This window comes from Molothrus aeneus, chromosome 1 (assembly GCF_037042795.1).
Source record: "Molothrus aeneus isolate 106 chromosome 1, BPBGC_Maene_1.0, whole genome shotgun sequence".
Lineage (NCBI taxonomy): Eukaryota > Metazoa > Chordata > Aves > Passeriformes > Icteridae > Molothrus > Molothrus aeneus.
The window spans coordinates 106,374,772-106,397,008 of NC_089646.1; the positions used below are offsets into that span (position 1 = coordinate 106,374,772).

The 22,237-nt window shown below is 41.3% G+C and overlaps 1 protein-coding gene across 3 annotated transcripts in view; it reads right to left on the bottom strand.

Annotated features, from left to right (window-relative positions):
• Nucleotides 1-642: 642 nt before the first annotated feature.
• OSBPL1A (oxysterol binding protein like 1A) overlaps nucleotides 643-22,237 on the bottom strand; it is a 77,332-nt gene continuing 55,737 nt past the window's right edge. For all 3 annotated transcript variants that reach the window (XM_066562467.1, XM_066562474.1, XM_066562479.1), the window contains 11 exons: nucleotides 18,129-18,204; nucleotides 16,402-16,536; nucleotides 13,437-13,534; nucleotides 12,586-12,768; nucleotides 11,991-12,098; nucleotides 11,810-11,899; nucleotides 11,435-11,561; nucleotides 8,128-8,244; nucleotides 7,223-7,346; nucleotides 5,423-5,513; nucleotides 643-1,802 (listed from right to left, as the gene is read on the bottom strand). In XM_066562467.1, the coding sequence (XP_066418564.1) occupies nucleotides 1,700-1,802; nucleotides 5,423-5,513; nucleotides 7,223-7,346; nucleotides 8,128-8,244; nucleotides 11,435-11,561; nucleotides 11,810-11,899; nucleotides 11,991-12,098; nucleotides 12,586-12,768; nucleotides 13,437-13,534; nucleotides 16,402-16,536; nucleotides 18,129-18,204 (1,252 nt within the window). In that variant the 3' untranslated portion in view covers nucleotides 643-1,699. The remainder of the gene's footprint in view (nucleotides 1,803-5,422; nucleotides 5,514-7,222; nucleotides 7,347-8,127; nucleotides 8,245-11,434; nucleotides 11,562-11,809; nucleotides 11,900-11,990; nucleotides 12,099-12,585; nucleotides 12,769-13,436; nucleotides 13,535-16,401; nucleotides 16,537-18,128; nucleotides 18,205-22,237) is intronic.

Here is a 22,237-nt window from a genome sequence, read left to right on the forward strand (position 1 = left end):
AGTGTTGGCCTTGTGTGAACTGTGCCCACTGCCACATCTGCTGGAGCTGTTCCAGTGAGGAGCCACCCAGCCTCTCACTGTGCTGACATGGGGAGCAGGCAGGAACTAAATGTTGTGCTTTCCTTGGCACTCAGTGTTCAGTGCTGTGTGACCTGCACTGGCCCAACAGCCAGGCTACTTCTCCAGATCTCAGACTCACACCTGGAAGCTGCACAGCAGTCCAGACATAAGCTCTGGCCCAAGTAGAGGCTTCCTGCAGATAGGTACTAAAATCCTGCATCTACTGGTCACTGTGAGAGTTGGCCCCTCACAGGAAAAGGTGCCAAGGAAAAAGCTTTCCCTTATCTATGCAAATATGTCTCAGCATCAGGACCTGGGTAATGTGAGAAGTGCCTAGAATAAAAATAGAAAGCATCTCATTGCCTTATTAACAGTTTCAGTAGTCCACTTAAAGCTCAAGCTGCAGGAAGCTCTCAGTTCCCCAGCCCTCCCCACCCCCTAGAAAGAGACTCTTCCTTGCTTATGGAGAAGAGAGGTCCATGGAGCACAGAGAAACAGTACCTGTCCTCACTACAGCAGGTTTTGGATGAAGCTTGCTCAGAAGGGGTCAGTACTGTTGAACACCACTCACTTTAGACTAGATGCAAGAAGTTTTGAAGCCTTTATTTAGTAGCAATTAAATTATTCAATTAACACTAACCTCCAGACAGCAGTTAAAATACTGTACAAAGAGCAGCTTGCCCTCTAGAAGCTCTGTACACAGTTCAGTATAAACAGACTAAGATTGAATGCACCCCACTGAAAAGGGGTAAAGCAGCTGTGCACAGGAGGCCTCACTGAGGTGCTGTACTACCTTTGAAATGCACAAGACTTCCTTGCAGGGAGTTTGCACAGTACAGACACAGTCCTGTCCCCCTGCCATATTCCACCAGGTCATTCCTGGACTGATTAGGTTCTTGCAGTGGTGCTGGGCACCGGAACTTCTAGTGCATGAAACAGATTCTTTTAAAACCTGTTACTAGTGTGCAGTTCAAATCAAATCTGTAGATATTTAAATGGCTCTTAATTCCTTAAATCATAAGGTTGGTAGCAAAACAGGAGAGCAAAATTCAAAACACACTGCACAAAACATTGAATAAATAACCTCTGAGTAATGTTTGAACAACTGCATTACTGCTCCAGAGATGGGAACACTTCTGGAATCTTCTGAGCAGAGCTCAGGCTTCAAGGGAATTAGTTTAGTAAAAGAAAAGTCACTTTATGAAAAATTACATCTTTACAGAAGTGACAGCCTTTTCTTCATTTAAGAATAGAATATTGCAATTACTTTGTGTGCTTTTTAAACATTCCCATGTCACAATAAATAAAACCAGTTTTACTTGTGCCAATGTTATCTACAAAATAAAGTATTCACAGAACAGCTGAAGGTGTTCTACTCCTCATACACCACAACCTAATATAGGTGTACTCAGGGCAGCTTGAAACCACAGCAACTTTGTCCAGGCAGGATCCACCATCAGCCAGAAAAGTTATTCCCCTACCTTTAGGACTGCAGATCATGTACCACCAGATTTATTGCAGAGATGCTTAATATTCTGTTTGATAACATGTCAGTATTTTCAGGAGATAAGTAGAACAAGGGAAAACATTAAAACAGATTAAGACTTATTTGTATCAGTCAGAGGCTCCTTACTGCATTTTAATAAATATCAGGTAAATTAAAGTAGTTTCTGTCCCAGTAGTTGCCAGAGTAAAGCCAGTCCTGTGTACCAGTGTGGGGATTGGGGCCTTGGTGGAACCATCTGCAAGGAAACACACAGCATGTTAGTGAAGCTATTAAGATTCACTTGTACAAGTTTAGAACTACTTTGCTGCATCTTCAGCAGATGGTATAAAATACACAGCACAAAATAATTGTTGCAGGAGTCCTCTTGGTTTTAAATTTGTGAGTTTAAAGTCATCTTCAGTGATTACATTTTCCCATTTGCAACACTACTTAAATGTCTCTGAGATGGAATTACTGACACCAGTGTTTTGCCATTTGAAGCTGCCAAGATTACTGCTTAAAAAAAAAAGGACAGATACAGCTTTATTTCAAAGCAGTTTTGAAAAACCATTCTGGCATGCACAAGGAGTAAGTTTTTGCAAGACATGTAAACACCACAAGCACTGCAGTCCTGAAAACAAATATTATATCCCTGGATCTAAATTACCCCTTGTTTTTTTAAAGCCTTGTTTTGCAATGCACTTCTTCATAGAATTGTAGAGTGACCTGGGCTGGAAAACACCTTAAAAACCATCACCATCTTTGACCTTTCTTTTCTGAATAACCTATATGTAGAAGCCCTTTGTGTTATTTTTTTTTTCAATGCTTTGCCAAGTTCCAGCTTTGCCTTGGCCTTCCTTACCCCATCCCTATATAACTCATCTCTGTTCTTCACAGGTGACTCGTCCTTGTTCCCACTGCCTGTGCATTAGCTTCCTCCCCTTCGGTTTGACCAGCAGGTAACTCAGAACAAGTGTGCCAGCTACCCTCAATGAGGATGAAACATCACCCACAGGCTGCAGGAGCAGTTCTGGATTATTACAAGTTAACTGTTGTGTTAACACTGTTGGCAGCAGGAGACTCAATCTCAATGCCCAGAAAGCTGATTCCATCTGCACGGAGCTACTTGCAGGCTTTTACTAAGCTTGTTATTAATAGAAACACTGATGTTGAGCACCTGCTTTCTTTCCTTTCTTCTCTCCTCCTGCTTAATCTGGAGGCACCATATAGAACACAGTGAATGCCACTTTCTGTTTGGCCCAGTTACTCAATCTTGTGCCTCAACAGCACACAGTACCAGACCTCAAGCATTTTGACTTCCTTCTGTATTTTGCCAAGCCACACTTATGGCATGAGCCAGCTTGGTAGAAGCTGTTTCTGTGGTAATGTGCTCCACAGCTTCCTTTCACCTCTCACTGACCACAGAAACCAGTTGTTTCTATGACTCACTATAGTGACCACACTCACTTAAGTAAATGATCTGTGTGCAAGGCAGCCTGTTTAACTCTGCTCTTCCCTTCTCCAGCAATGTTTCAGAAGAGTAAAAGCACATTTGAACCACATCTGACTTGATCTCTTTAAAAGGTAAAAACCCAAAGGCCACCAGTACTGCAGGGTTGTGTTACAAAGCAGGGCAGCTAACAGGCAAGTCTTGCTTGGCTCAAAGGATTTGAGAGAGCTGTGCTGGAAGAAATGCAACAAAAAAGTCAACAGAAGTCATTCACCCCTAGTACTGTACACAGATCACTCCTGCTTCTCCTCCCACAGGAGGAGTCAGCTATTCCCAAATAAGAAGTGTCTGGATTGGCTTAACTGTCCATTTCATTGGTGACAGCAGCTCATTCCAGAGCTAAAGCCAAACACTTGCCGTGAGACAGGGCTATAAGCACAGTGACCTCACCTCTCAGATTAAGAAATTCTACCAGCCCACAGCTCATTAGTGTGTCCTCAACACTTGCACAGGTCAGGACAGAGTGCCCCTCCTCCAGTATCCACCTACTTCAATAGGAAGGAGAAAGGCAGTGGGAAGAACTAAGCCTGAGAGACCTGTAAGACCTAAATCAGTCAGTGATGTGGGGAAGATGGGACAGGCTTCACCAAAATTAACAGACCACTGCTGTATTTCAAAACTGAATTAAATATTTTTACTCAAGACTTAAGATTACTGGTCAGCATCTAAAATAGTAAGTGTTCAACATTAATCACCTCTTGAGAAACACCAAGACTTCACTTGTAAAGTGGATTCAGAATAATAAAATTATATATTAAAAAAAAATTACTGTGCACTTTGGAGAATTGTCTTAGGAAGGAGGAATTCTACCAGACAAGGCAAGAAGCCTGTTTTTCTGTGGCAAGGAAATGGCAGCAGTTTAGATCTGAGCTCTGCTCATATGCACAGCAGAATAAGACCTACAGATGGGTAGGACACTTCTTCACAGCATGCACTTTTACCCCCATAGCACAACTCTCCTTAAACTTAACATTCATCCTTTATAGGCAGCCACACCTGGCATTCCTGCTAAAGAGATCAGACACCAGGAATTTTCTGCCAAAGCTTTAGAAACATCCTGGAAAGCAAAGAGTTCTTAAAGGATATCCCAGATTCGTGCTGAACAGGTTTACACAATCTGCACAACAGCAGTTGCAGAACCTTGTGAATGGCATCTGTGCTAATTATATAACCCAAAAACCACAGCTCCATGGGAATTCCCCAATTTCCAGCTTCAGGTGCTTTAAGCTATATTTAAGCTACTTCAGGCACCTGGAAGAATACTATGTAACTATCCCAGGTTTGAAAATACCTGGTGAGAGCTAGAAGCACTCTGAATTCAGGAAAGGAAGTGAAAGGTGCAAGGCTGTCCAGCACTTAGAAGCTTTACAAAGATGTTATTCTCCATCAGTCTCTATGCAAACAAACCCAAACACTTCAGGAGAGCAGGCATAGGAAAAAGACAAAGGCAGACATGTCCAAACCTGGGATTTTGGGATGATGGGTGACTTCATTTAAAAAAAAAAAGAAAAAAAAAAAAGAAAAACGTGATTTATTGTTACAAATATTTTAAAGATATTTAATCCAGAGTGTCTGACTGTATTAATAATACAGAAGAGAAGAACCTTGCTTATTTAAAGTTTAGCACTACTATTGTTTTTTCTGGGAGGATAATGCCAACTCACTACTATGCTTTTAAATAGACTTTGCCTGGTCAAACTTGATTCATCTGGTCACATTTTCACAATTTCTTCTTGCTTGTGTGCAAGAGCTCCCAGCTGACTCCTCATAGTTTAAAGAAAACCCCCAAAAAATCCCCAAAACATCCTGGCAGGTCCCTTGTATGCTAACTTCCCCTTAGCTCCTCTTTTGTAGTTAGGGGCCCCCTCCATAAGAAGGCAGGGTCTTGGATAACTGGGTGATAAACTGTGAGAACACAGCATTGTCAGCACAGAGCCACGGGGCTGAGAAGTCATGGGCAAGCTCACAAGGAGGGAGCATCTCCTCTTCTCTTTGGCCAGGCATGCAAATTTGAGGCAATTAAAACTAACCAGCAACAACAGTCCTTACCAGCAGCCGTCAGAGGTAACATCTTTGTCATGCCAGAAGCAAGAAGTGCTCAGAGAAGACAACAGTTTGTGTTTGCATATGGGTGTGCAAGCAGTGAGAGAAGGAACCAGAGCAAGCCTGGCGCTTCCCTCTGGAAGCGCTACATCCCGCTGGGAGCGAGTCTGCAAACACAACGGCAGCACTGCAGACCTGCTGCTGTCTGTCTGCTCTTCATGCTGGCACAACACTCACTGCATGTCACCAGTGGAGACTGTCACCTAGCTTGAATGTTCAAAGCCTTTATGTAACTACACACACACAGAGGCAAGGGCACCAACCTCGTCTTCCAGTCTTCCTCTGACTTGGAACGATTTTTGCGGGCAGTCCTCTGTTTTTCCTCTAGCCTCTTCTTTTCTTCACTAGCCAGATCTTGAAGGAATAAAAATACAGAAAAATACAGAAGATATTAAAGCATAATATATAAGACAGGGACATTACTTCATCTGACCCAGAAAATAAATAAGGGCAGTAGTAGAAAATGTCCATTTAAAAAGCCATCTACAGAACATGAAGGTTACTTTACTGGTTTTGTCTAAGAGCAAAGGCAAGCCAGCGTTTGCAAAGGATCAGCCAGTGGCATCCTGGTCTTTAAGACTGCTAAATATATATTTATCCATGGCCTGAGGACTATGGAAATATGTCTACATGATAGCAAATGTGAGCTAAGGGAGGTGGCATACGTAGAATTTATTTCAGTAGGAAAACTGAATATATGATCAATTTATTTCAGAAATCTGGCCACCTGCTTCTTGTTGAGTTTTGAGTTAAGTTGCTACTAGTGTCTAGTTCCTCATCACCAGAGGTATGGAATACTCATTTCCATATTAAAAAGAATTGTCTCTGCAGCATCCCTTCATTTTTTTTTGTAATGCACTAATGCAGCATCCCAAACAAGCAGAGCAGTTGCTTCTCTTTGCCAAGAAAGGATGATCAGAAGGTCTGAGGAGTAAGTCAGACTCAGAAGCAGATTAGATGAAAGTCAATCTCACTTTCCTGAATCCTCTAAAAGCATTTCATACACAAGTTTTCCAAGAATGATTTTCTTAACTATTTCTACCAGCCATTCCCTGTCAGCTACTAACCCACTGTGTATTACTAGCTGCAATTCAAACTTCATGCTGCTAGTCTATCATGAAGGAATATGGTCTGTTGCTAACAGCATAGTTATTTGCTCTTTAAATTTACACAGACAAATTACTGGGGATGCTCTGAACCAAATATATCCATCATCCTGGCCACAAAACAGTTGAGCAGGCAGGAGAGAGTGGTTGTGGGAATTCACTGATCTATTGTAAAAGACTCAAAGAAATGGTTATCAGCTTCTGAGTAAAAAGAAATAAAACTGCACAACTGCACTGTGTTACACCATGACACTGGTTTTTATTGCTAGATCTCAGACTACTTACCAGAAGTGTCATAGTTTTTGCCTTGTTATACAGCTGAAACCAAATCAGGATTTACCCAATCAATTAGCAAGCCAGAGAAAACATGAACCCCCATACTGTTAGTCTACAAAGCTTGCCATCCTGCTTTAATGTTAGTCTAAAAGCACACTGCTCCTATTCACTGAAAGTCCCATCATGTACTTCTAACTCACTCTTCTAGGACAGCAGAGTGTTCAACTCCCAGTGAAGTATAATTTTGTGTATTATCAAGTGTATTTTTTGGCATTGCAGTTTCACTTTAATAGTTTTGACTGGATTTCTCAGAACTGGCACAGCAAAACACTTCCTCTGCATCAGGCTGATGGAAACAGACAAACTGAAAAGTTCACGAGTATTTCCTTAACACTATGCAGATATTGTTAATCAACACTGCTTTGGTCACCAGTCTAAACCACAGCAGCAGATATGGGTGACTATGAAGAAGATCACCTCCATCCCAACCATCCCCTGTACAGGTGGGTGACACCCGAAGCTCAACACAGCCTGCAGAAGGTTGTGTTAAAGACTTACTGCCTGGCAGCATGGAGGAATGCATGGGGAGATACTTCCTCTGGCTGTTCATCTAACAACTGTTTTCTCAGTCCCTCAGTTTTAAGAAAAAACAAAACCCCCTTTGCCCATAACTGAAGTTACCTATTTCTCCATTTTCCATAGCTCTGATATCTGGTCGTAGCCGGCAGTCAGTTTTGGGAATGACACTCTCCATTTCTTTGTCCAACTCATTCAAAGCCATAGCAAAGCTTGTAAAATTATACATCTGAAATTCAGAGACAAAGATGAAAGGTGACCTTATGACACCTCTAGCTACTGTGTTAATACAAAAGGAAACTGCTGTCTAAAAACAAACATCCAAGTGCTTTTGTATTACTTAATCAGTCAATATAGGATTGCTCAAGATACCAACAAAACTGCACTGTTTTGGATCACCTACAGGCAGTGTAGGTGATCCTTGCTGTTTCTGCTTAAGGAGGCCAGCATCCAATTACTCAGTGCACTATTTCTCTCTTATCTTCTTTTTCCAGTCCTACTAGTATTTTCTCTATCTCCATAGAGAGATGTCCCCCTAGATTACTGCAGTGGGGGCATCTTTTCTGTACCAATTATTTGTCTTCTCAGCTGCACATAATATCCTTGTATTCTGCCTAGTGGTTCTCCAGCTTCACAGCCCTTCCCACACCAACTTGTGCCATGCAGGTCTGTCCTTGGAAATGTCTGGCCTCTAATAAAACCCTTCAGTGTGATTTCTTACAAGGCTGGTGCCTCAGTGGGGAAGCAGAGTGGAGAGAAGAGGTGGGGAAAGGCCCCATGCCACTATCTACATGAAGCATCCCATTTTCCAGAGAAATTCCACTGATCCTAGATTGATGTCTGTGGCAATTATCCTTCCAACCCCACATTAGAAAGTTACAGTTGTGGTGGGGAGGCTTGTTGCAATAAACAGGCAAATCCAAACAAAGTCAGCAAATGGATGTGCTGTGTGTAAACCATACAGAGTAACAGGATAGCACACACTTTCAATAAGGAGAAGCATAGCTGACCTGTGCTGAATTTGGAGGTCTTGGAGTTATCTTCCATAGCAAAACACTTCCAGGAATAACATACACACTCTCAGAGTCAGGCAATGGCATCTCATCTGATTCCTCGGTATTGCCCACCTAAAGGCAGCACACAAAGAAAAGAACGGTGCTTTGATGTCATGAACTATTTACACCCAATCATTCCAATACTGGAACTTACAGAAAATTATTTCCTTGACTAAAGGTGAGTAATTTCAGCAAAGAAACTTTTCTTGTCAAGGATTGAGGCATTAACATAGCACACATACTCCCAATTCCCTCCCAAAACTGTTGGTAGTTGAACACTACCAACAGTTTCTTGCATCAACATCTTTGTAGATGCAAGCTGGATGTTCAAGCGCTAAGAAATGTCAATTTCTCCGCCTCAGAGATGTCCTCTTTCCTCAAGTACAAGCATTTTCATGTCTGATACTTAACTTCACTTGTGCTTCATTAAAGGTGAAGAATGAAAGCCACATTTCTCATCCTTCCACAACAAAGAAACACCAGCACATAGTGCAGATGGTGCCCAGTTTGTGCACAACAAAAAGCCCTTTCTACTGCTCTGTGCCCAGCAGAAACTTCCTTTGCATTAACCACTGCAGCACTGAAATGGCAAACTGCAATGTGAAATTAATATCCTAAATTAGCTACAGCTTCTGGAAAGGGTATGAAGGGTGACACATACAACCTTGAGGCAGCTGTAGGCACAGGACTTTTCCCTGAAAGTAAAAAACTCCACAGAGGGTTACTGGGGCAGGAGAGTAATTGGTGATCCCAGTGTAGGTATGACCTGAACTAGATCTAAACCATTTCCCATTTTACACACAGCTTTAAAGCAGCTGGGCTCTGATGCTGCTGACATTAATTCCACCACAGAAGTGGATGCTGGAAGATCAAACTAAAGCCATGCTGGACAGTGAATAAGGCTCTCCCAAGAAAACCTGGTGTCACAATCACAGCTAAAAACAGCAGCATGTTTCAGAGATCATCGGAGATTAACACCAAACTTAAAGGCAACTAATGCTTTAAATGTTTGGCTACAGGCCAGCAGCTTTAATCCTGCTGCTAATAGGCTTTGCTAGGCCATGGTTGCATCAGATAATACTGAAAACATCCAGTACCCAACATGCACTCAGCTGTCCTCTGAGATGATTCACGTGTTGTACTTCCAAGAAAATCAGAAGTAGTAGTAAAGATTCTGCTTCACTGAGCTTTTAATAGTGAAAGTCAGGAGAACAATGTGCAGACCAGGTTCAGCCCCTCAGTTCTTAGGAAGACAAACAGGGCTTTTAGTTGACTGTATCTGAACTGTGCTGGCAACCCATCATTCTGTTCTTTAAATTATCCTGATCAATCCTTCAGAAATTGAGAATTTGAAGCAGAACACATCAGAAAATTATCCTTGTATCAAAACAAAGACAATTCAATATCACACTGCCAAACTCCAAGCCTTTTATAGAAAGGCTACAATACACAATGCAATTTCTGCCTTGTTGAATACAAGACTTTAAAATAGCTTAAGAGCTACAGAGAAATAGGTAAAATGTAGATTTTCATGTGCTCCTGCCACAATGATCCATGTTTTATGCTCAATGCTACTCAAGTATTCAGCATATTGCTGTGAGGATAGTTAACAGACCTGCCAAAGCAAAACCTCTAAAATGAGGTGTCTCTAAATGAGGCATGTATAAGGGCAATTGCTGTTGCCTACATTATTCTCTTCCATGTATTTGCATTGAAAATTCTGTATAAAATGCTTCATCTCAATTAAAAAAAGACTGCAGTTCATTCAGAGCAGAACCATCCTGGCCTAACTGTGGGTCTACTATAACTCTTCTGATGTTAGTAAAATATCACCTTTGCATACATGAAGGCTTTGTCTAGATCCCTGAAAAATTATTTTCCCCTCTGAACTCTCATCTGAGCAGGTTCCCTCAAGGAAGGCAGAAGCACTTCTTGATTGGTAGCAATGTAGCACTAAGTAGCAGAAGTAATATCTGGAAAACAACTACATAAATCTGGAAATTCTACTGAGAAGTTTAAAAAGCCATGTGCCTTCATGCCTGAATGAATCCTTCCCTACCATGAAGGGACAAACCACATCCAGACATTACACATGAGACTTGGCTCACCTAAATGCCCCAAAACCATAGAATATACCAGCTCCTCAGGCACAAGGGACAGTGGGAGTACATATTCAGCACAGACTACCTGGTTCATACCTAGCCCAGTTCATACAAACCCCTTTCTACATAGAAAGAGTTCTGGTAATTAAGTAGGAAAAGCATTTTCCTAGAGTCAGAGCAACACTGCAGCTTGAGCTTTATGCAACAGGATGCTGCATTTCAAAGTGAAAAGCAATGATCATCTTGAACATTGTTGGAAAATGCAAACAGGCAGCTGAACAAACACACAGGGTGTGTTTTTCTTTATTCCTTCTCCCTAGAGTTCTCCAGGTCAGACTCCCAGAGAAGCAGCAATCCCCAGTGCTTTACCACTCTCCTGATGACAAGCACTGGAGCAAGCTCAGATACAGCAACAATCTTAACCTGCACAGGCACAAGTGCTGTCAGAGTTCTCCATCTCTTTTCTTCATAAGTTTCTTCAAAAATTATCAACACCCAAACAAACAAAAAATAAAAAAAAAAAAAGGCTGCAGTGCTGCAGTCACCAAAGGGGAACAATCCCTGTTTAAACTACTATCCAAGTGACTGCTCTTCACCAGGTTGTGTGTTGTCACCATCACCATTCACCCTAAACAAAAAGCTTACTGCTAATTAGAAGTTTGGAAGAATTATGAATGAGGTTTTTCACAAGAGAAAAAAATCAATTGTGAAAAAAAAATTAAAAATTGCCAGCACTTTTACAGTTGTGAAAATTTAATAGAAAGCAATATAAAAATCCTTATAAAAGCTGGAAAATATGATCTTCCATCAAGTTAAGAAACTAATCTGTCCTGCTTCTAAGAATCAAAATTCTCCCACTAGAATATGGCCCAGAAATGGCCCAAGTAATGCATATGTTATTTCCTCCATGTAACTTTGGAGGAAGAAGCAGGTAATGAACTAGACAGTATTTCAATCATACCAAGTTTTGGGAAGTTTGAATATCAATTCAAGACAAAAAAAGCATTTCATCCCTTAATACTGGTACTTATCCAATCCATTTTGTATCCTGCCAGGAAAGAGAAGGTAAGTGAAGGAAATTGTAATGCTCTTAAATGCTACTAAAATATTTAGCTGTCTTATCATGCTTTTGAGATCTCAACTCTTAACATGATTAATACCTGTTTACTGCTTTTCTTCTCTTCTGTATTTTTCTTGTCATTTTTCTTGTAAGCTTCAAATGTAGCTGGGTCAACACTGTACAAACACTCAGTCCACTTCCCATACAATGCACAGAGTTTCTTTTTGCTGTCAAAAAAAGCAGACTAAGTTTACAAAGGAGCTTATAGAGATTTATTTCCTCATTTCAGACAAAAATATGTGAAAGAAGAACTTTTGAGGGGAACTTTAAAACTCCATTACTGGAAGTGCAGAATTCATAACCCTGCTGTTGCAGGTTCTTGCCCTTGACAGACTCTGTTAAAGGCATTCAATCCCACAGCTCCCCTCAGAACCAAGGGCAGTCATTTGTTTCCCATTTGGAATTAAGCTGTTACCTTTTGTCCTGAATGTAGCCTTCAACTTTGTGCAGTTCCTTCCCAAAGAGGCCACAGGGCTTGAAGCTTAGTACACATTTTTCACCAGTTCTAAAGGCAGAACAAGAGAGCACTAATTACTTCCAAATGCTTTTCCTTTTCAAACTTGCAGGAAGTGAAAGTCCTCACATTCCTAACTTACTTATGGTTAGTTATTTCCACATTTCCATACTGCTCAATCCAAAGTTTGCCCACAATAATGTTATGCACACAGCAAGTAGGGTTTGTCCATGTGTAGGCTTCGTTGTGCCTAAAGGAAGGGAATAAAAATTAAAATACTGTATCCGTGTACAGGATGTCTGTCCTTCAATAAGCCATCATCATTCCAAGTCTTGAAATGGGCATGGCAATAAATCAGTAAACCCAGGAAGTTTATTAACTACTATTGCTACTGATTTTACCAGCTCCTTAAAACAGTCATTTTGGTGCAATCACTGTTAACATGGAAAGATACGAGGAAAGCCAACAGGACTCAGGCATGCTGGCTTTAGCAGAACTGATGTCCAGGCACTTGGAGAACATCCAGGCCCAGGTCCCCACTGGTGCTATTAGCAGCATGCATGGGGAAACAACGGTAGTTCTTTTCATCTTCCCCTCCCCTCCTCCCCACAAAGTGATCTGCCCCCAGGCTTTAGGATGTGGGTACTGGACACCTCCATTCCTAAGCCTGAGACTAATTCATTCTAATCATCAAGGATGAGGCACTGTACCCCTTCAATTATTACTGATCCACTTACTCAAGAAGCTCCAAAGTCATCGTGCCTTTTGGTTCTGCTTCCACACTCTTGCCCCAGAATTTGAGTTTAGGATAAATTGATCCATGAAACACAAAATCATTATTTAAGCCTTCAGCATAGAAAGCACTTATTGGTGGATGATGGCTGACTTGCTCTGAGAGAAGTCTAAATCCAAGATCATCTCTGCAAAATAAAGATAACCAAACCATATACCTGCATATCAAGTTGTGGTTGGTTTTCCTGAGGTGAAAGGGATAGTTGGATCCATGCATAGTTGCTGTACTCAGTGCAAGACATAATTAAAAGCCTAGGTTAAACTGAAAAGATCAACTAAAACATAGAACATCCTCATCCTAAATAACTAAGGACTTAATATAAAAAAGAAACAAGAACTACCAGATCTGATGAGTCAATATAGCTACTTTTGATAATGATCTCTTTCTTAAATCTTCACCTAAACACAGGTCAAAACATTAATTGAAAGAAAAATCTGCCTTAGGTACAGCTACACAGTAATAGACTCATGCTGCTTATTAGGTACTCTGAACACTCCTGTACACTCTCTTATGTACCATGCACATTTTTCATTCATAAGATTTTGGGGGAAAATTAATTTTTGTAGCTAAAACTTGCTTTTAAACCTGGCAAATTTCATTTGCCTGCTCTGAATTGAAAAGTTAAGTAGTTTCTCTTCACTGAAAGGTCAATTGGTGAACATCAACACACAGTGCATGCACCTACAGCAGCTGTTGGAAGCTTACGAGCTGAAGTGCAGTCTGCAAGCCAGCTAACAGATCAATGAAACATCTCTGCCATGGAATACCCCCCTCCAGTGCAGCTCTGTTCATTACCTGATCAGTTCATAGGTCTCTCCAAGCAATGGGTTGAATGGCTTCCCAGTACGTTCCCATTGCGAGGCTACAGCAGACACAGCAAATGCAGCCACACACTGCTCAGAAGAGTAAGGTCACACAGTTAACCAACAGTAGCCATGGTCTTACAGAATATCAAAATACTTTCCTAGACTGGTGTCCTGGTTTCTGCTGGGATAGAGATGATTTTCTCCCTAGTAGCTGGTACAGTGCTGTTTTGGATTTAGAATGAGAATAATGCTGATAATTCACTGATGTTTTAATTGTTGCTAAGCAATGACTAGCAACAAAGCCAAGGACTTTTCAACTTATTATACCACCCCACCAGGCTGAGGGGAACAAGAAATTGTGAGGGGACACAGCTGGGAGAGCTGACACATTGACCAAGGGGATATTCCATGCCATATGACATCATGTTCAGTATATAAATAACCTAGAGGGGAAAGGAACCTGGCCAGGGGCTCCTGCTGCTTGAAAACTGCCTGGGCACTGGTCAGTGGGCAGTGCATGACTGCACTGTACATCACTTGTTTTTATTATTCAAATTATTATTTCTTCTCCTTCCCCCCCTTACCAGTTCTATCCCCCATCCCATGGAAGAGGTGGGGGGAATCAGGGTGAGTGAGGGGCTGTCTGGTATTGAAGCTGCCTGCTGGCTTAAACTGTGACAGTTCTGGTTCTGTACAAACTTCCACCACATGGGTCACATGCACCTGACTTACTGTGCACCTCTGGATACTTCTTGTCCAGGACTTACTGTGCACCTCTGCCCCTTCTTGTCCAGGGCATCATAAATCACCTCCAGCAGGGCTACTTCCCTCAGGTACTGATACCTTTCTCCAAGGTGCATCACTTGTCTGGGTGACGTATAACATCGCCCTTGAAGGAATATCTTCCCTTCACACCTGACATGAGTCACCTCCACAGTGACTTGTGTCACTTTTCCAATCCCTCTGCCACTGTCTCAGTTCCTAAAAAGGGATCCTACCTGATTGGCTTCCTTATCCTCCAGTTCCAGACTACTGGCTCTCTTATTACCCCAACACTGGAGCAGGCTGGTGACAGACAACGTGTTCACCTGGACGACAGCCGAAACCTTTTTGTGTATCTCACAGCTCACTCAGAGATAGGGATTGTGTGGTACTGCCTCATGTATGAATCCTTCATCTTCCTCCTCTCCAGTCAGCAGCTATCTCTCCTCTTTCTCCTGTTCTCTCATTACAGCCCTGTTTCAGAGTAGCCTGTTTTCTCTACATCTTTCTCCTGCTCCCTCTTGGAATAAACCCCTTTGTCCCTTACTAAATGAGCTGATTTTTGCTTCTGACACTTCCTCTTGTGTATAGGGGTGACTGACACCAGCACAGGTTGGTTCTTAGGTTCAGCAGTGGTGCCAGACACAGGAGTCGGAGTAGCTCCAGTGGCTCTTGTTTTATTGTCAGATCTGGAGGCCTTCTCTTCTCCTTGAGGGAACTGAATGTACTGAACAGAGCTCATTAGGCCAGGGCCAGGCCACAGCACCTTGCAGTGATTTCTATCACTATAGAATTGCCAGGGTGACAGCATACTTTTTCCAAACACTTTTTTAATTTCTCAGGATTCTGCACTTGCTTAGGAGTGAAATTTCAAGATGTTGGAATACCCACTATCCTAGTGCTTGCCCAGACTATCCCACACACCCTGCCACTCATAGCTTTCCAGCCCTGGGGCAGATCTCTGGGTCGTAACCCCAAATAGTTGTTTTACTGTAAACAAGACTGGAAACACATTCATGAGATACAGCAAAGGAACAAGTGGATTTGATATCCCGATGATATTGAAAATTCTCAAGAGTTAATTAGCCTGGAGGAGAAGAGGATGATGGAAGAAGCTATCTCCTACATGGATTGGCTCTCTGGCGAGAAAAGGCAAAAGGTGTAACTATGAATGGTTTCCTATAGATGGCTCCCAAGGTGTGGGAATGCTGGCAATGCTGAGTACTAGTGCCAGCTCAGACTCACCACCAGGAATCATAAGACAGTGTTACAAAGTACAACAAAATGCTAACCTTAACCCAGCCCCCAGAGGTGATAAAAACAGCGCAGCAGGGAACATATACAGCAAGTTAGATGTTGCATAACCCAGCTCCGAGAATATTCACAGCAGCAAATAAATCAACATTGCAACCGGAGACTACCAAACTAATATCATAAATGCTTATAACAAATTTGCTTTATTGTGCTCTGGTCAGATCCATTGTTATCTCAACCCTTCAAGCTCTGCTCCTTGTGGGGTGCCATTGTTGCAGTTTAACCCAACAGGATAAACACCACACATTTGCTCACTCAGCTTCTCCGTGGCACAAATGGGATGGGGGATAAAAAAGGTGAAATCAGTGGGTTAAGATAAAGGCAGCTTAATAGGGCAGAAAAGCAAGGGAAAACAATAATGATAAAATAATCACAACCATCACAAGTAATGCAGAGCACAATGGCTCACCACCCAGGGACTGATGGCCCATCAGATCCTGAGCAGCAGCCCCCTGACAGCTTTCCCTTAGTTTATGTCCTGAGCTTGACACCATATGGTATGGAATACCCCTCTGGACAGTTGGGGCCAGCTGTCCCAGCTCTGCCCCCATCCCTACTTCTTCTGTCCTTACTGGTGGGGCAGCACACAAGGAGCAGAAAGTCTTTAAATTACTGTAAACACAGCTTAGGCACAACTAAAACATCAGTGTGTTACCAGCATTATTCTCATTCTAAATCCAAAATAAAGCACCTTACCAGCTTCTATAAAGAAACTGAACTTTATCCCTGTGAAAACCAGGACAACAAACAAAACTAGTAAATGGATAAGAGAACTCAACATGCAGCAAGTTACAGGAGTTCCTCCTACAATGAGGCCAAGGAAGAAAAATCCCACAACACTGAGCAAGAGCTCACATGAACTAGCAAAGCCAACACACCTGCATCCTCTCGGTGGTGCTGGAAAGCGAGCTGGCTTTGTGGATGAGGTACGTGTGCTCCATGTACTCCGTGAGGCGCTGCAGGAAGCTCAGGGGCTCGTTGAATATAACCGGCATTGTGATCTTCGACAACTCCTGATGCACAAATGAAATTCCTGTTACAAACTGAATGATTAGATACCCTGACCAGCAGTAACCCAAGTGTAATTGGCTTATTACAAAAATAAATGATGCTCTTAGTGCTAATGCAATGTGCTTGACCTGGCTCTGCTAATACGGGAAAGGACAAAACCCTTATGAGCTCGATAAGCAGAGCTGTGCTGGCGTTAAGGCTACTTTTAAAACAAAAAGAAAACCAAGCATCAAACTTCCTATCAATGAAAGCATTAAGAAGGTGAGATGAAACAATGGAAAGAAGTATTAAGGACCCTTTTAAAGACTAAGTTATTTATTATTCCATAAATAGATACAGACCATAGGTCATCTAATTACTTAAACATATTATCTTTTTTTGGAGGCAGGTGGGCAACTGGGGGGAGGAGAATAAGAAAGAACAGGGAAACATGATGGTACAAGAGTAAAAAGAGGGATTTTGTATTCTGAAGAAAAAAGAGAGTTTGCAACAGGAATAAGAATTTAAAGGAAGCCCTACAGTTTGGATGCTGTCTGTTCTCTCTCTCCATTTTTAAAATGCTTGCCCTCCGAATGCATAACACAGCAATGGTTTAAACTGCCTGCAGCAGCAAATTTTTAAAAGGCTGTAAGTGTAACTGCTGGCCAAGGGTGAGGCAAACAGCACCGTCCTGAGCCATAACAGCAGCACCTGGCACCAGGAGCCCTGGAGAATGCTTTGGTACAAGCCACTACAAGTTCTGCTGCCCCCCACAACTACAACTTCTCTGCAGAATTTAGACCCTTTTTTCCTGCACATACCTTATGCAAGGCAGGCTTTCAATCTGTTCTTTGTATTTTGTAACACTTTTCCACTAAAGACACTGGGAGAAGCCTCAGACACTTCACATCAACTCGGGAGACTTGGAGCTGCTGATGCAGGCATTCCCCAGCATTTCCACACCTCATTGCTTGATGCTGCTCCTAACTACAACCAAGGGGAGGAGGAGAAAACAACAGCAACTAAACCCACAGACTTTCCCTTCTGTAGACTACTGTTAGAGACTGACAGAGGTTTATCAGCAGCAAGTATTTCCAGCCTATTGTAGGATCTAATGGAGAGAAGAGCTCCACTCAATTCACACCTAGCTGGAAGCAGATTAGGTGCCAACGAGCTAACTCTGATCTGGCCACCACCTGATCAGTAACACCATGGAAGGGGGAAGACTCAGATACTAAGGGGAAGGGACAAAAGCAAAATCAAAGTGGTTGTTTTTCTAGGGTTTTGTTTTTTCCACAGTCAAAATAAATTTTAAAAAAATCCAGCAAAGTACTTAAAAGGCTCAAGTCAAGACACTTTTACTGAAAGAATATTGCTCTGACTAGTTCCTACCTTCTTAAGTTAAGAAGGTAAAGCATAAAGCAAATTAAGCATAAATAAAGCAGCAAATTAATAAAGCATAAGCAGTAAGCAATTAAAAAAACAACCTAAAACAAACAAACCAACCATAAACAAACGAAAAACACATACAAAAGACCTCCCAAAAAAGTTTTCATTTGGACCTCAAAAAAAACAATCACTCCCCATTTTTTATCATAGCTTTCTGATTACCTACCATGCCAATGCATTTTCTTAAGATACTCCAGATACTGAAGTCATTTCTGGAAAACATTGGAGATGGTAAGCTTGTTCTGTGGAAAAGAAGAGTGGAAAAAAGCAGAAGTAAGAAAAGTTTTCCAATACTGACCATGACTAAGAAATGCAAATGCTAATTTATGAAAGTAACAGTTTCCCAATTTTTAAATTAAAATCCCTGGGGCAATGACAGTGCTACTTTGAAGCACTTAAACTGTTTTACCTGCAAAGAAACATGAATTTCTCCAAAACCAGAACCATGAATTTTGCATAACACCAACAGAAGAGAATGTCATCAAAACAGTTTTCACAATGGCACTACTAAGATATTTAGTTGTGTCTTTGTGAGAAAGTGGAAGTTAACTGAATAGGTACAAAAGTACATCCACTATATCTGAACAGATATGAGGGTTAAAACAGTGTGTTTGTTTTGGGGTTTTTCTGCTAGTCACCTTTACACTGACAATGAAGGACCACAACATTTATGGGCTATATTAAAACCAGCCCTCAGGAACAAGAGAAAAAAGCAGCATCATTAAAGTAGGGCAAATGGAGCAGCCTCTTTTACAGGGGGCTGACATATCCCAAAACAAGTCATAAGCACACTTTCAAGGACCAGCATTTAGGCTGAAAACACAGCGTGCGTTTCTCAGCCTCATGGGAAATCAAGCACGCAGTTTGTTCAGTTTTCTTACTGCTACTGACCAGCTCAACTGTTAATCCAATTTACTTCTGGAAAGGCATAAGTATTGGTCATAAGTCCTTTGTCCTTTGACAACACAAATCCATTTTTGGATCATGATGCTATTGCCAACAAGCAAAATTCACAATTTTTCTGTTCTTATCAATAAATAAAAATTACCTAGAGCTTACTCAAACTGCATGAACTATTGAAGTTTCAAAGTTTAGTTAACTCCAAATTATTGTGTTGCTATCCTAACCAAAGTTGTCTTGTCTCTGCTCAAGGTAGCTAAAGCAATCTTTTCAGAGAGTGTGAAGAGTCTGTACCTTCCTTCTCCACCCCACCTTTCTGATAAACAGAAACACCGCCTTTAGAAAAAAAAATACTCAGGCTATATTGTTTGTTTCAGTAACCCCACTTGCTGTGCTACCTCCCCTACTTATCTGCCACCGGAACACCTTTACCAGGGCTGATGCTTCAGTTTTCAGAAAGAACAAAACCAAGAAATGTTCCTTAAAATCAAACAAGCCCTATCCCATCAAAAACCCAGTTGTATGTCTGATCTCCTCATGGTAGCACACTACAGTGTTAGCAAGTAGCTACAAGCCCAACACCAACTTGTTTTACTCAGCTCCCCTGCAGAGGATGAGTGGGTAGGAGGATTTATTTTAATTGACCAACATACCACCACTCACTCTCCATTCTGACTTTTCACTGAGACACAAATGTTTTGTGAAAAAGATCATCCTGAATAATATTAAGTATAAAATACTTCTGTGGATGTTTTGATACATATGTCCAGGAGAGGACAGTGTCCACCAACTACTCAGTCTTATCTTCACCTGTAATGTTAACTTGTTTTTCCTGTGTATCCTTTAATGCAGGCACTCAGCAAAGTGGGTACTTGTGTTTTAGTAAGTCCTTCTGCATGTTAAAAACATTAACCCTTAGTTTGCTGAAGTATAAAAAGAAATTGCTTTCCTTACATACTAAAACTTGCATTTTCATTAAAGTTAACCTGCTTTTTTGTTCAATTTGAAGGTTGGCATTCAGTTTCAGCCACTTATCCATATTTGTTGCCTATATCAGTCAAATCTGCTGTGGGAGTCAGTTCTCTCCTCCCTCTAGAACACACACACACACACTGAAAGAACAAAGCAGTTTTAAGCCACCAAGGAAGATCCCAGGGACAAGTAAGGACATGTGGACAAATGACAGGCAGCCAAGACTTGAGGCCTACTAACCTTGACATACTCCCTGTGATTAAACAAATTATTTTTGAATACAAAAATTCCTCTCCAGATGTCAGTTTCAAAAACAACTCGGGAAGTTAATTTTAGCTTTAAGTGACAAAAACATCTGCTGGAATTTCTGTGCAGCAGACAGATGAGATTTATTTAGGATCCTTTACTTAAACAAAAAACACTTGCCCAAAGCATTAGCTATTACACATCAACTGCTACAGGAATCATCTTGTGGGGAAGGAAACATATGGAGTGAAAAAGGCACGTTTAGCTTGCTTTTCATGCCAACCTGAACAAACAGTCTCCTGGCTCCCATGAAACTGAACACCAACATGTTTGCATTCTGCAAGGCCCCCAGTGCAGGGACCAAAGGGAAAGCTGACAACAAAATTCAGCAACAAGAGGAAAACAGCAGTGACAAGTGGATATAAAATGTTGGCACTTTATACAGAACATTTTTATGCACTGGAGTTTTTGGGGGTTTGCTTGGACTTTTCTGAGGGGTGGAGGGTTTTTTGCCTTTTTTTTTTTTTTTTAAGTTTGGCTCAGATGAAAAAATTCCCCTCTTAAAAAGAAGTTATTTGCTTCCTGATTATTTACTGTACTACTCTGTCTCTCAAATCCTCTCCCAAGAAGTGTAACAAAAATTAGGTCTACTCTCAACTCTGTGAAAAATCAGCAGGACGCACACTACATAAAAAATTCAAACCAAACCAACAAACAAATAAAAAACCCCCACCAAAACAAAAAAAAAATCCCAAAACAACAACAACAAAAATAACTCCCTAGAATAAACATGCAGATTATATGTGGTACTGGCTTCACCTATTTGTAGATGTACTTCCCAACACTTTTAATTCCTTGGAACCAACAGATTTATTCCTACATTTCCAAACCTAAAGCATGTATGCTACCCCTGCCAAGCAAAAACCAACCTCCACTTCTTTGTGGAAAACTCTCAACTACTCAAATAATATTTAGGTGCACTTTAAAGCTCAGATTGTCTAGATGAAGACAGAAAATCTTATTTAAACTGTGGGCTGAACAGTGTCAGGTAATCTCATGTGCAACCTAAAGGCACAGATCCTCTACTCATCTGAGGGTATCAAGATTTTAAGCAAAAGAAATTAATATGGTCTATTTTCTAAGGGACTTGTTTCCATGTGGTTAACACAAATAGAAGTTAAAAAAAGTAAAAGTTATGAGCAAATTCAAGGGTGTAAGGATGGAATTAAGTGATGTTAAAACATTCTGAATCCCTCACTTTTCCTAGCATCAAGAGGTTACAGCTTTTGCTCTGAAATGGCCCCAGGTGGCAAAGCAGGCAGTGCCTATTTGACCACATGCACACAGTTAGAACCAGCCTCCTGACAAAACAGGCACAAATTGGAGCCAGCAGCTCCAGGCAGGTAACACAGCTCTGAGGTCACATGAAACAGATGCTGTACCAGGCCAAACGTGGCTACTACCAACAGCCTCAGAAAAGAGGCTAAAAATACCACACATCTCACAGCCCCTGAGAAGGTTCTCTTGGAGGTGAAGTTTAAATTGTCTGAGCTTCTGGGGAGAAAGAGTTTGGTGTCACACTGGGAGTTGTCCCCAAATATATTGATGCAAAGTGCCAGGTAAAAAAGCCTAACGTTACAGCTTAATCTATGATGTTGTTATAGTCATTTAATCCCATAAAATACAGCCATATAGTCTATAGCCATTTAGTCACATAAAATAAGGCCATACGTTCTTATCTAAATGCAAAATAGATTCAGAGAAGTTTCCACTTTTCTTTAGCAGTAAATTATTAGCAAATTTATGCACCCATTTTACTCCAACATCCTAGGCTCTCTTTACTACTAGAAGACAGGCAGCTCAGAGAAACAACTGAGGCACATGTATTTGTTTATTACTTTTCATTACTCTTCATAAAATCAGGAGCTCTGAAATGCTCCTCCAGTCACCTGTTCCCTGCAGTTCTGACAGCACTGTGCAGCATCACAAGAAGTTGCAAAGTAATTTTTTAAAGTAAATGGAAAAGTAATTCCTGTTTGAATTCCTCAATTCAATACAATACAACATGCACCATCATTTTCATGTTCATTATGTACTGCATCCTCTCTCCTCACAGTTTCCAAGGCAGTGAAGGCAATTCAGATGTCCACCTTCACC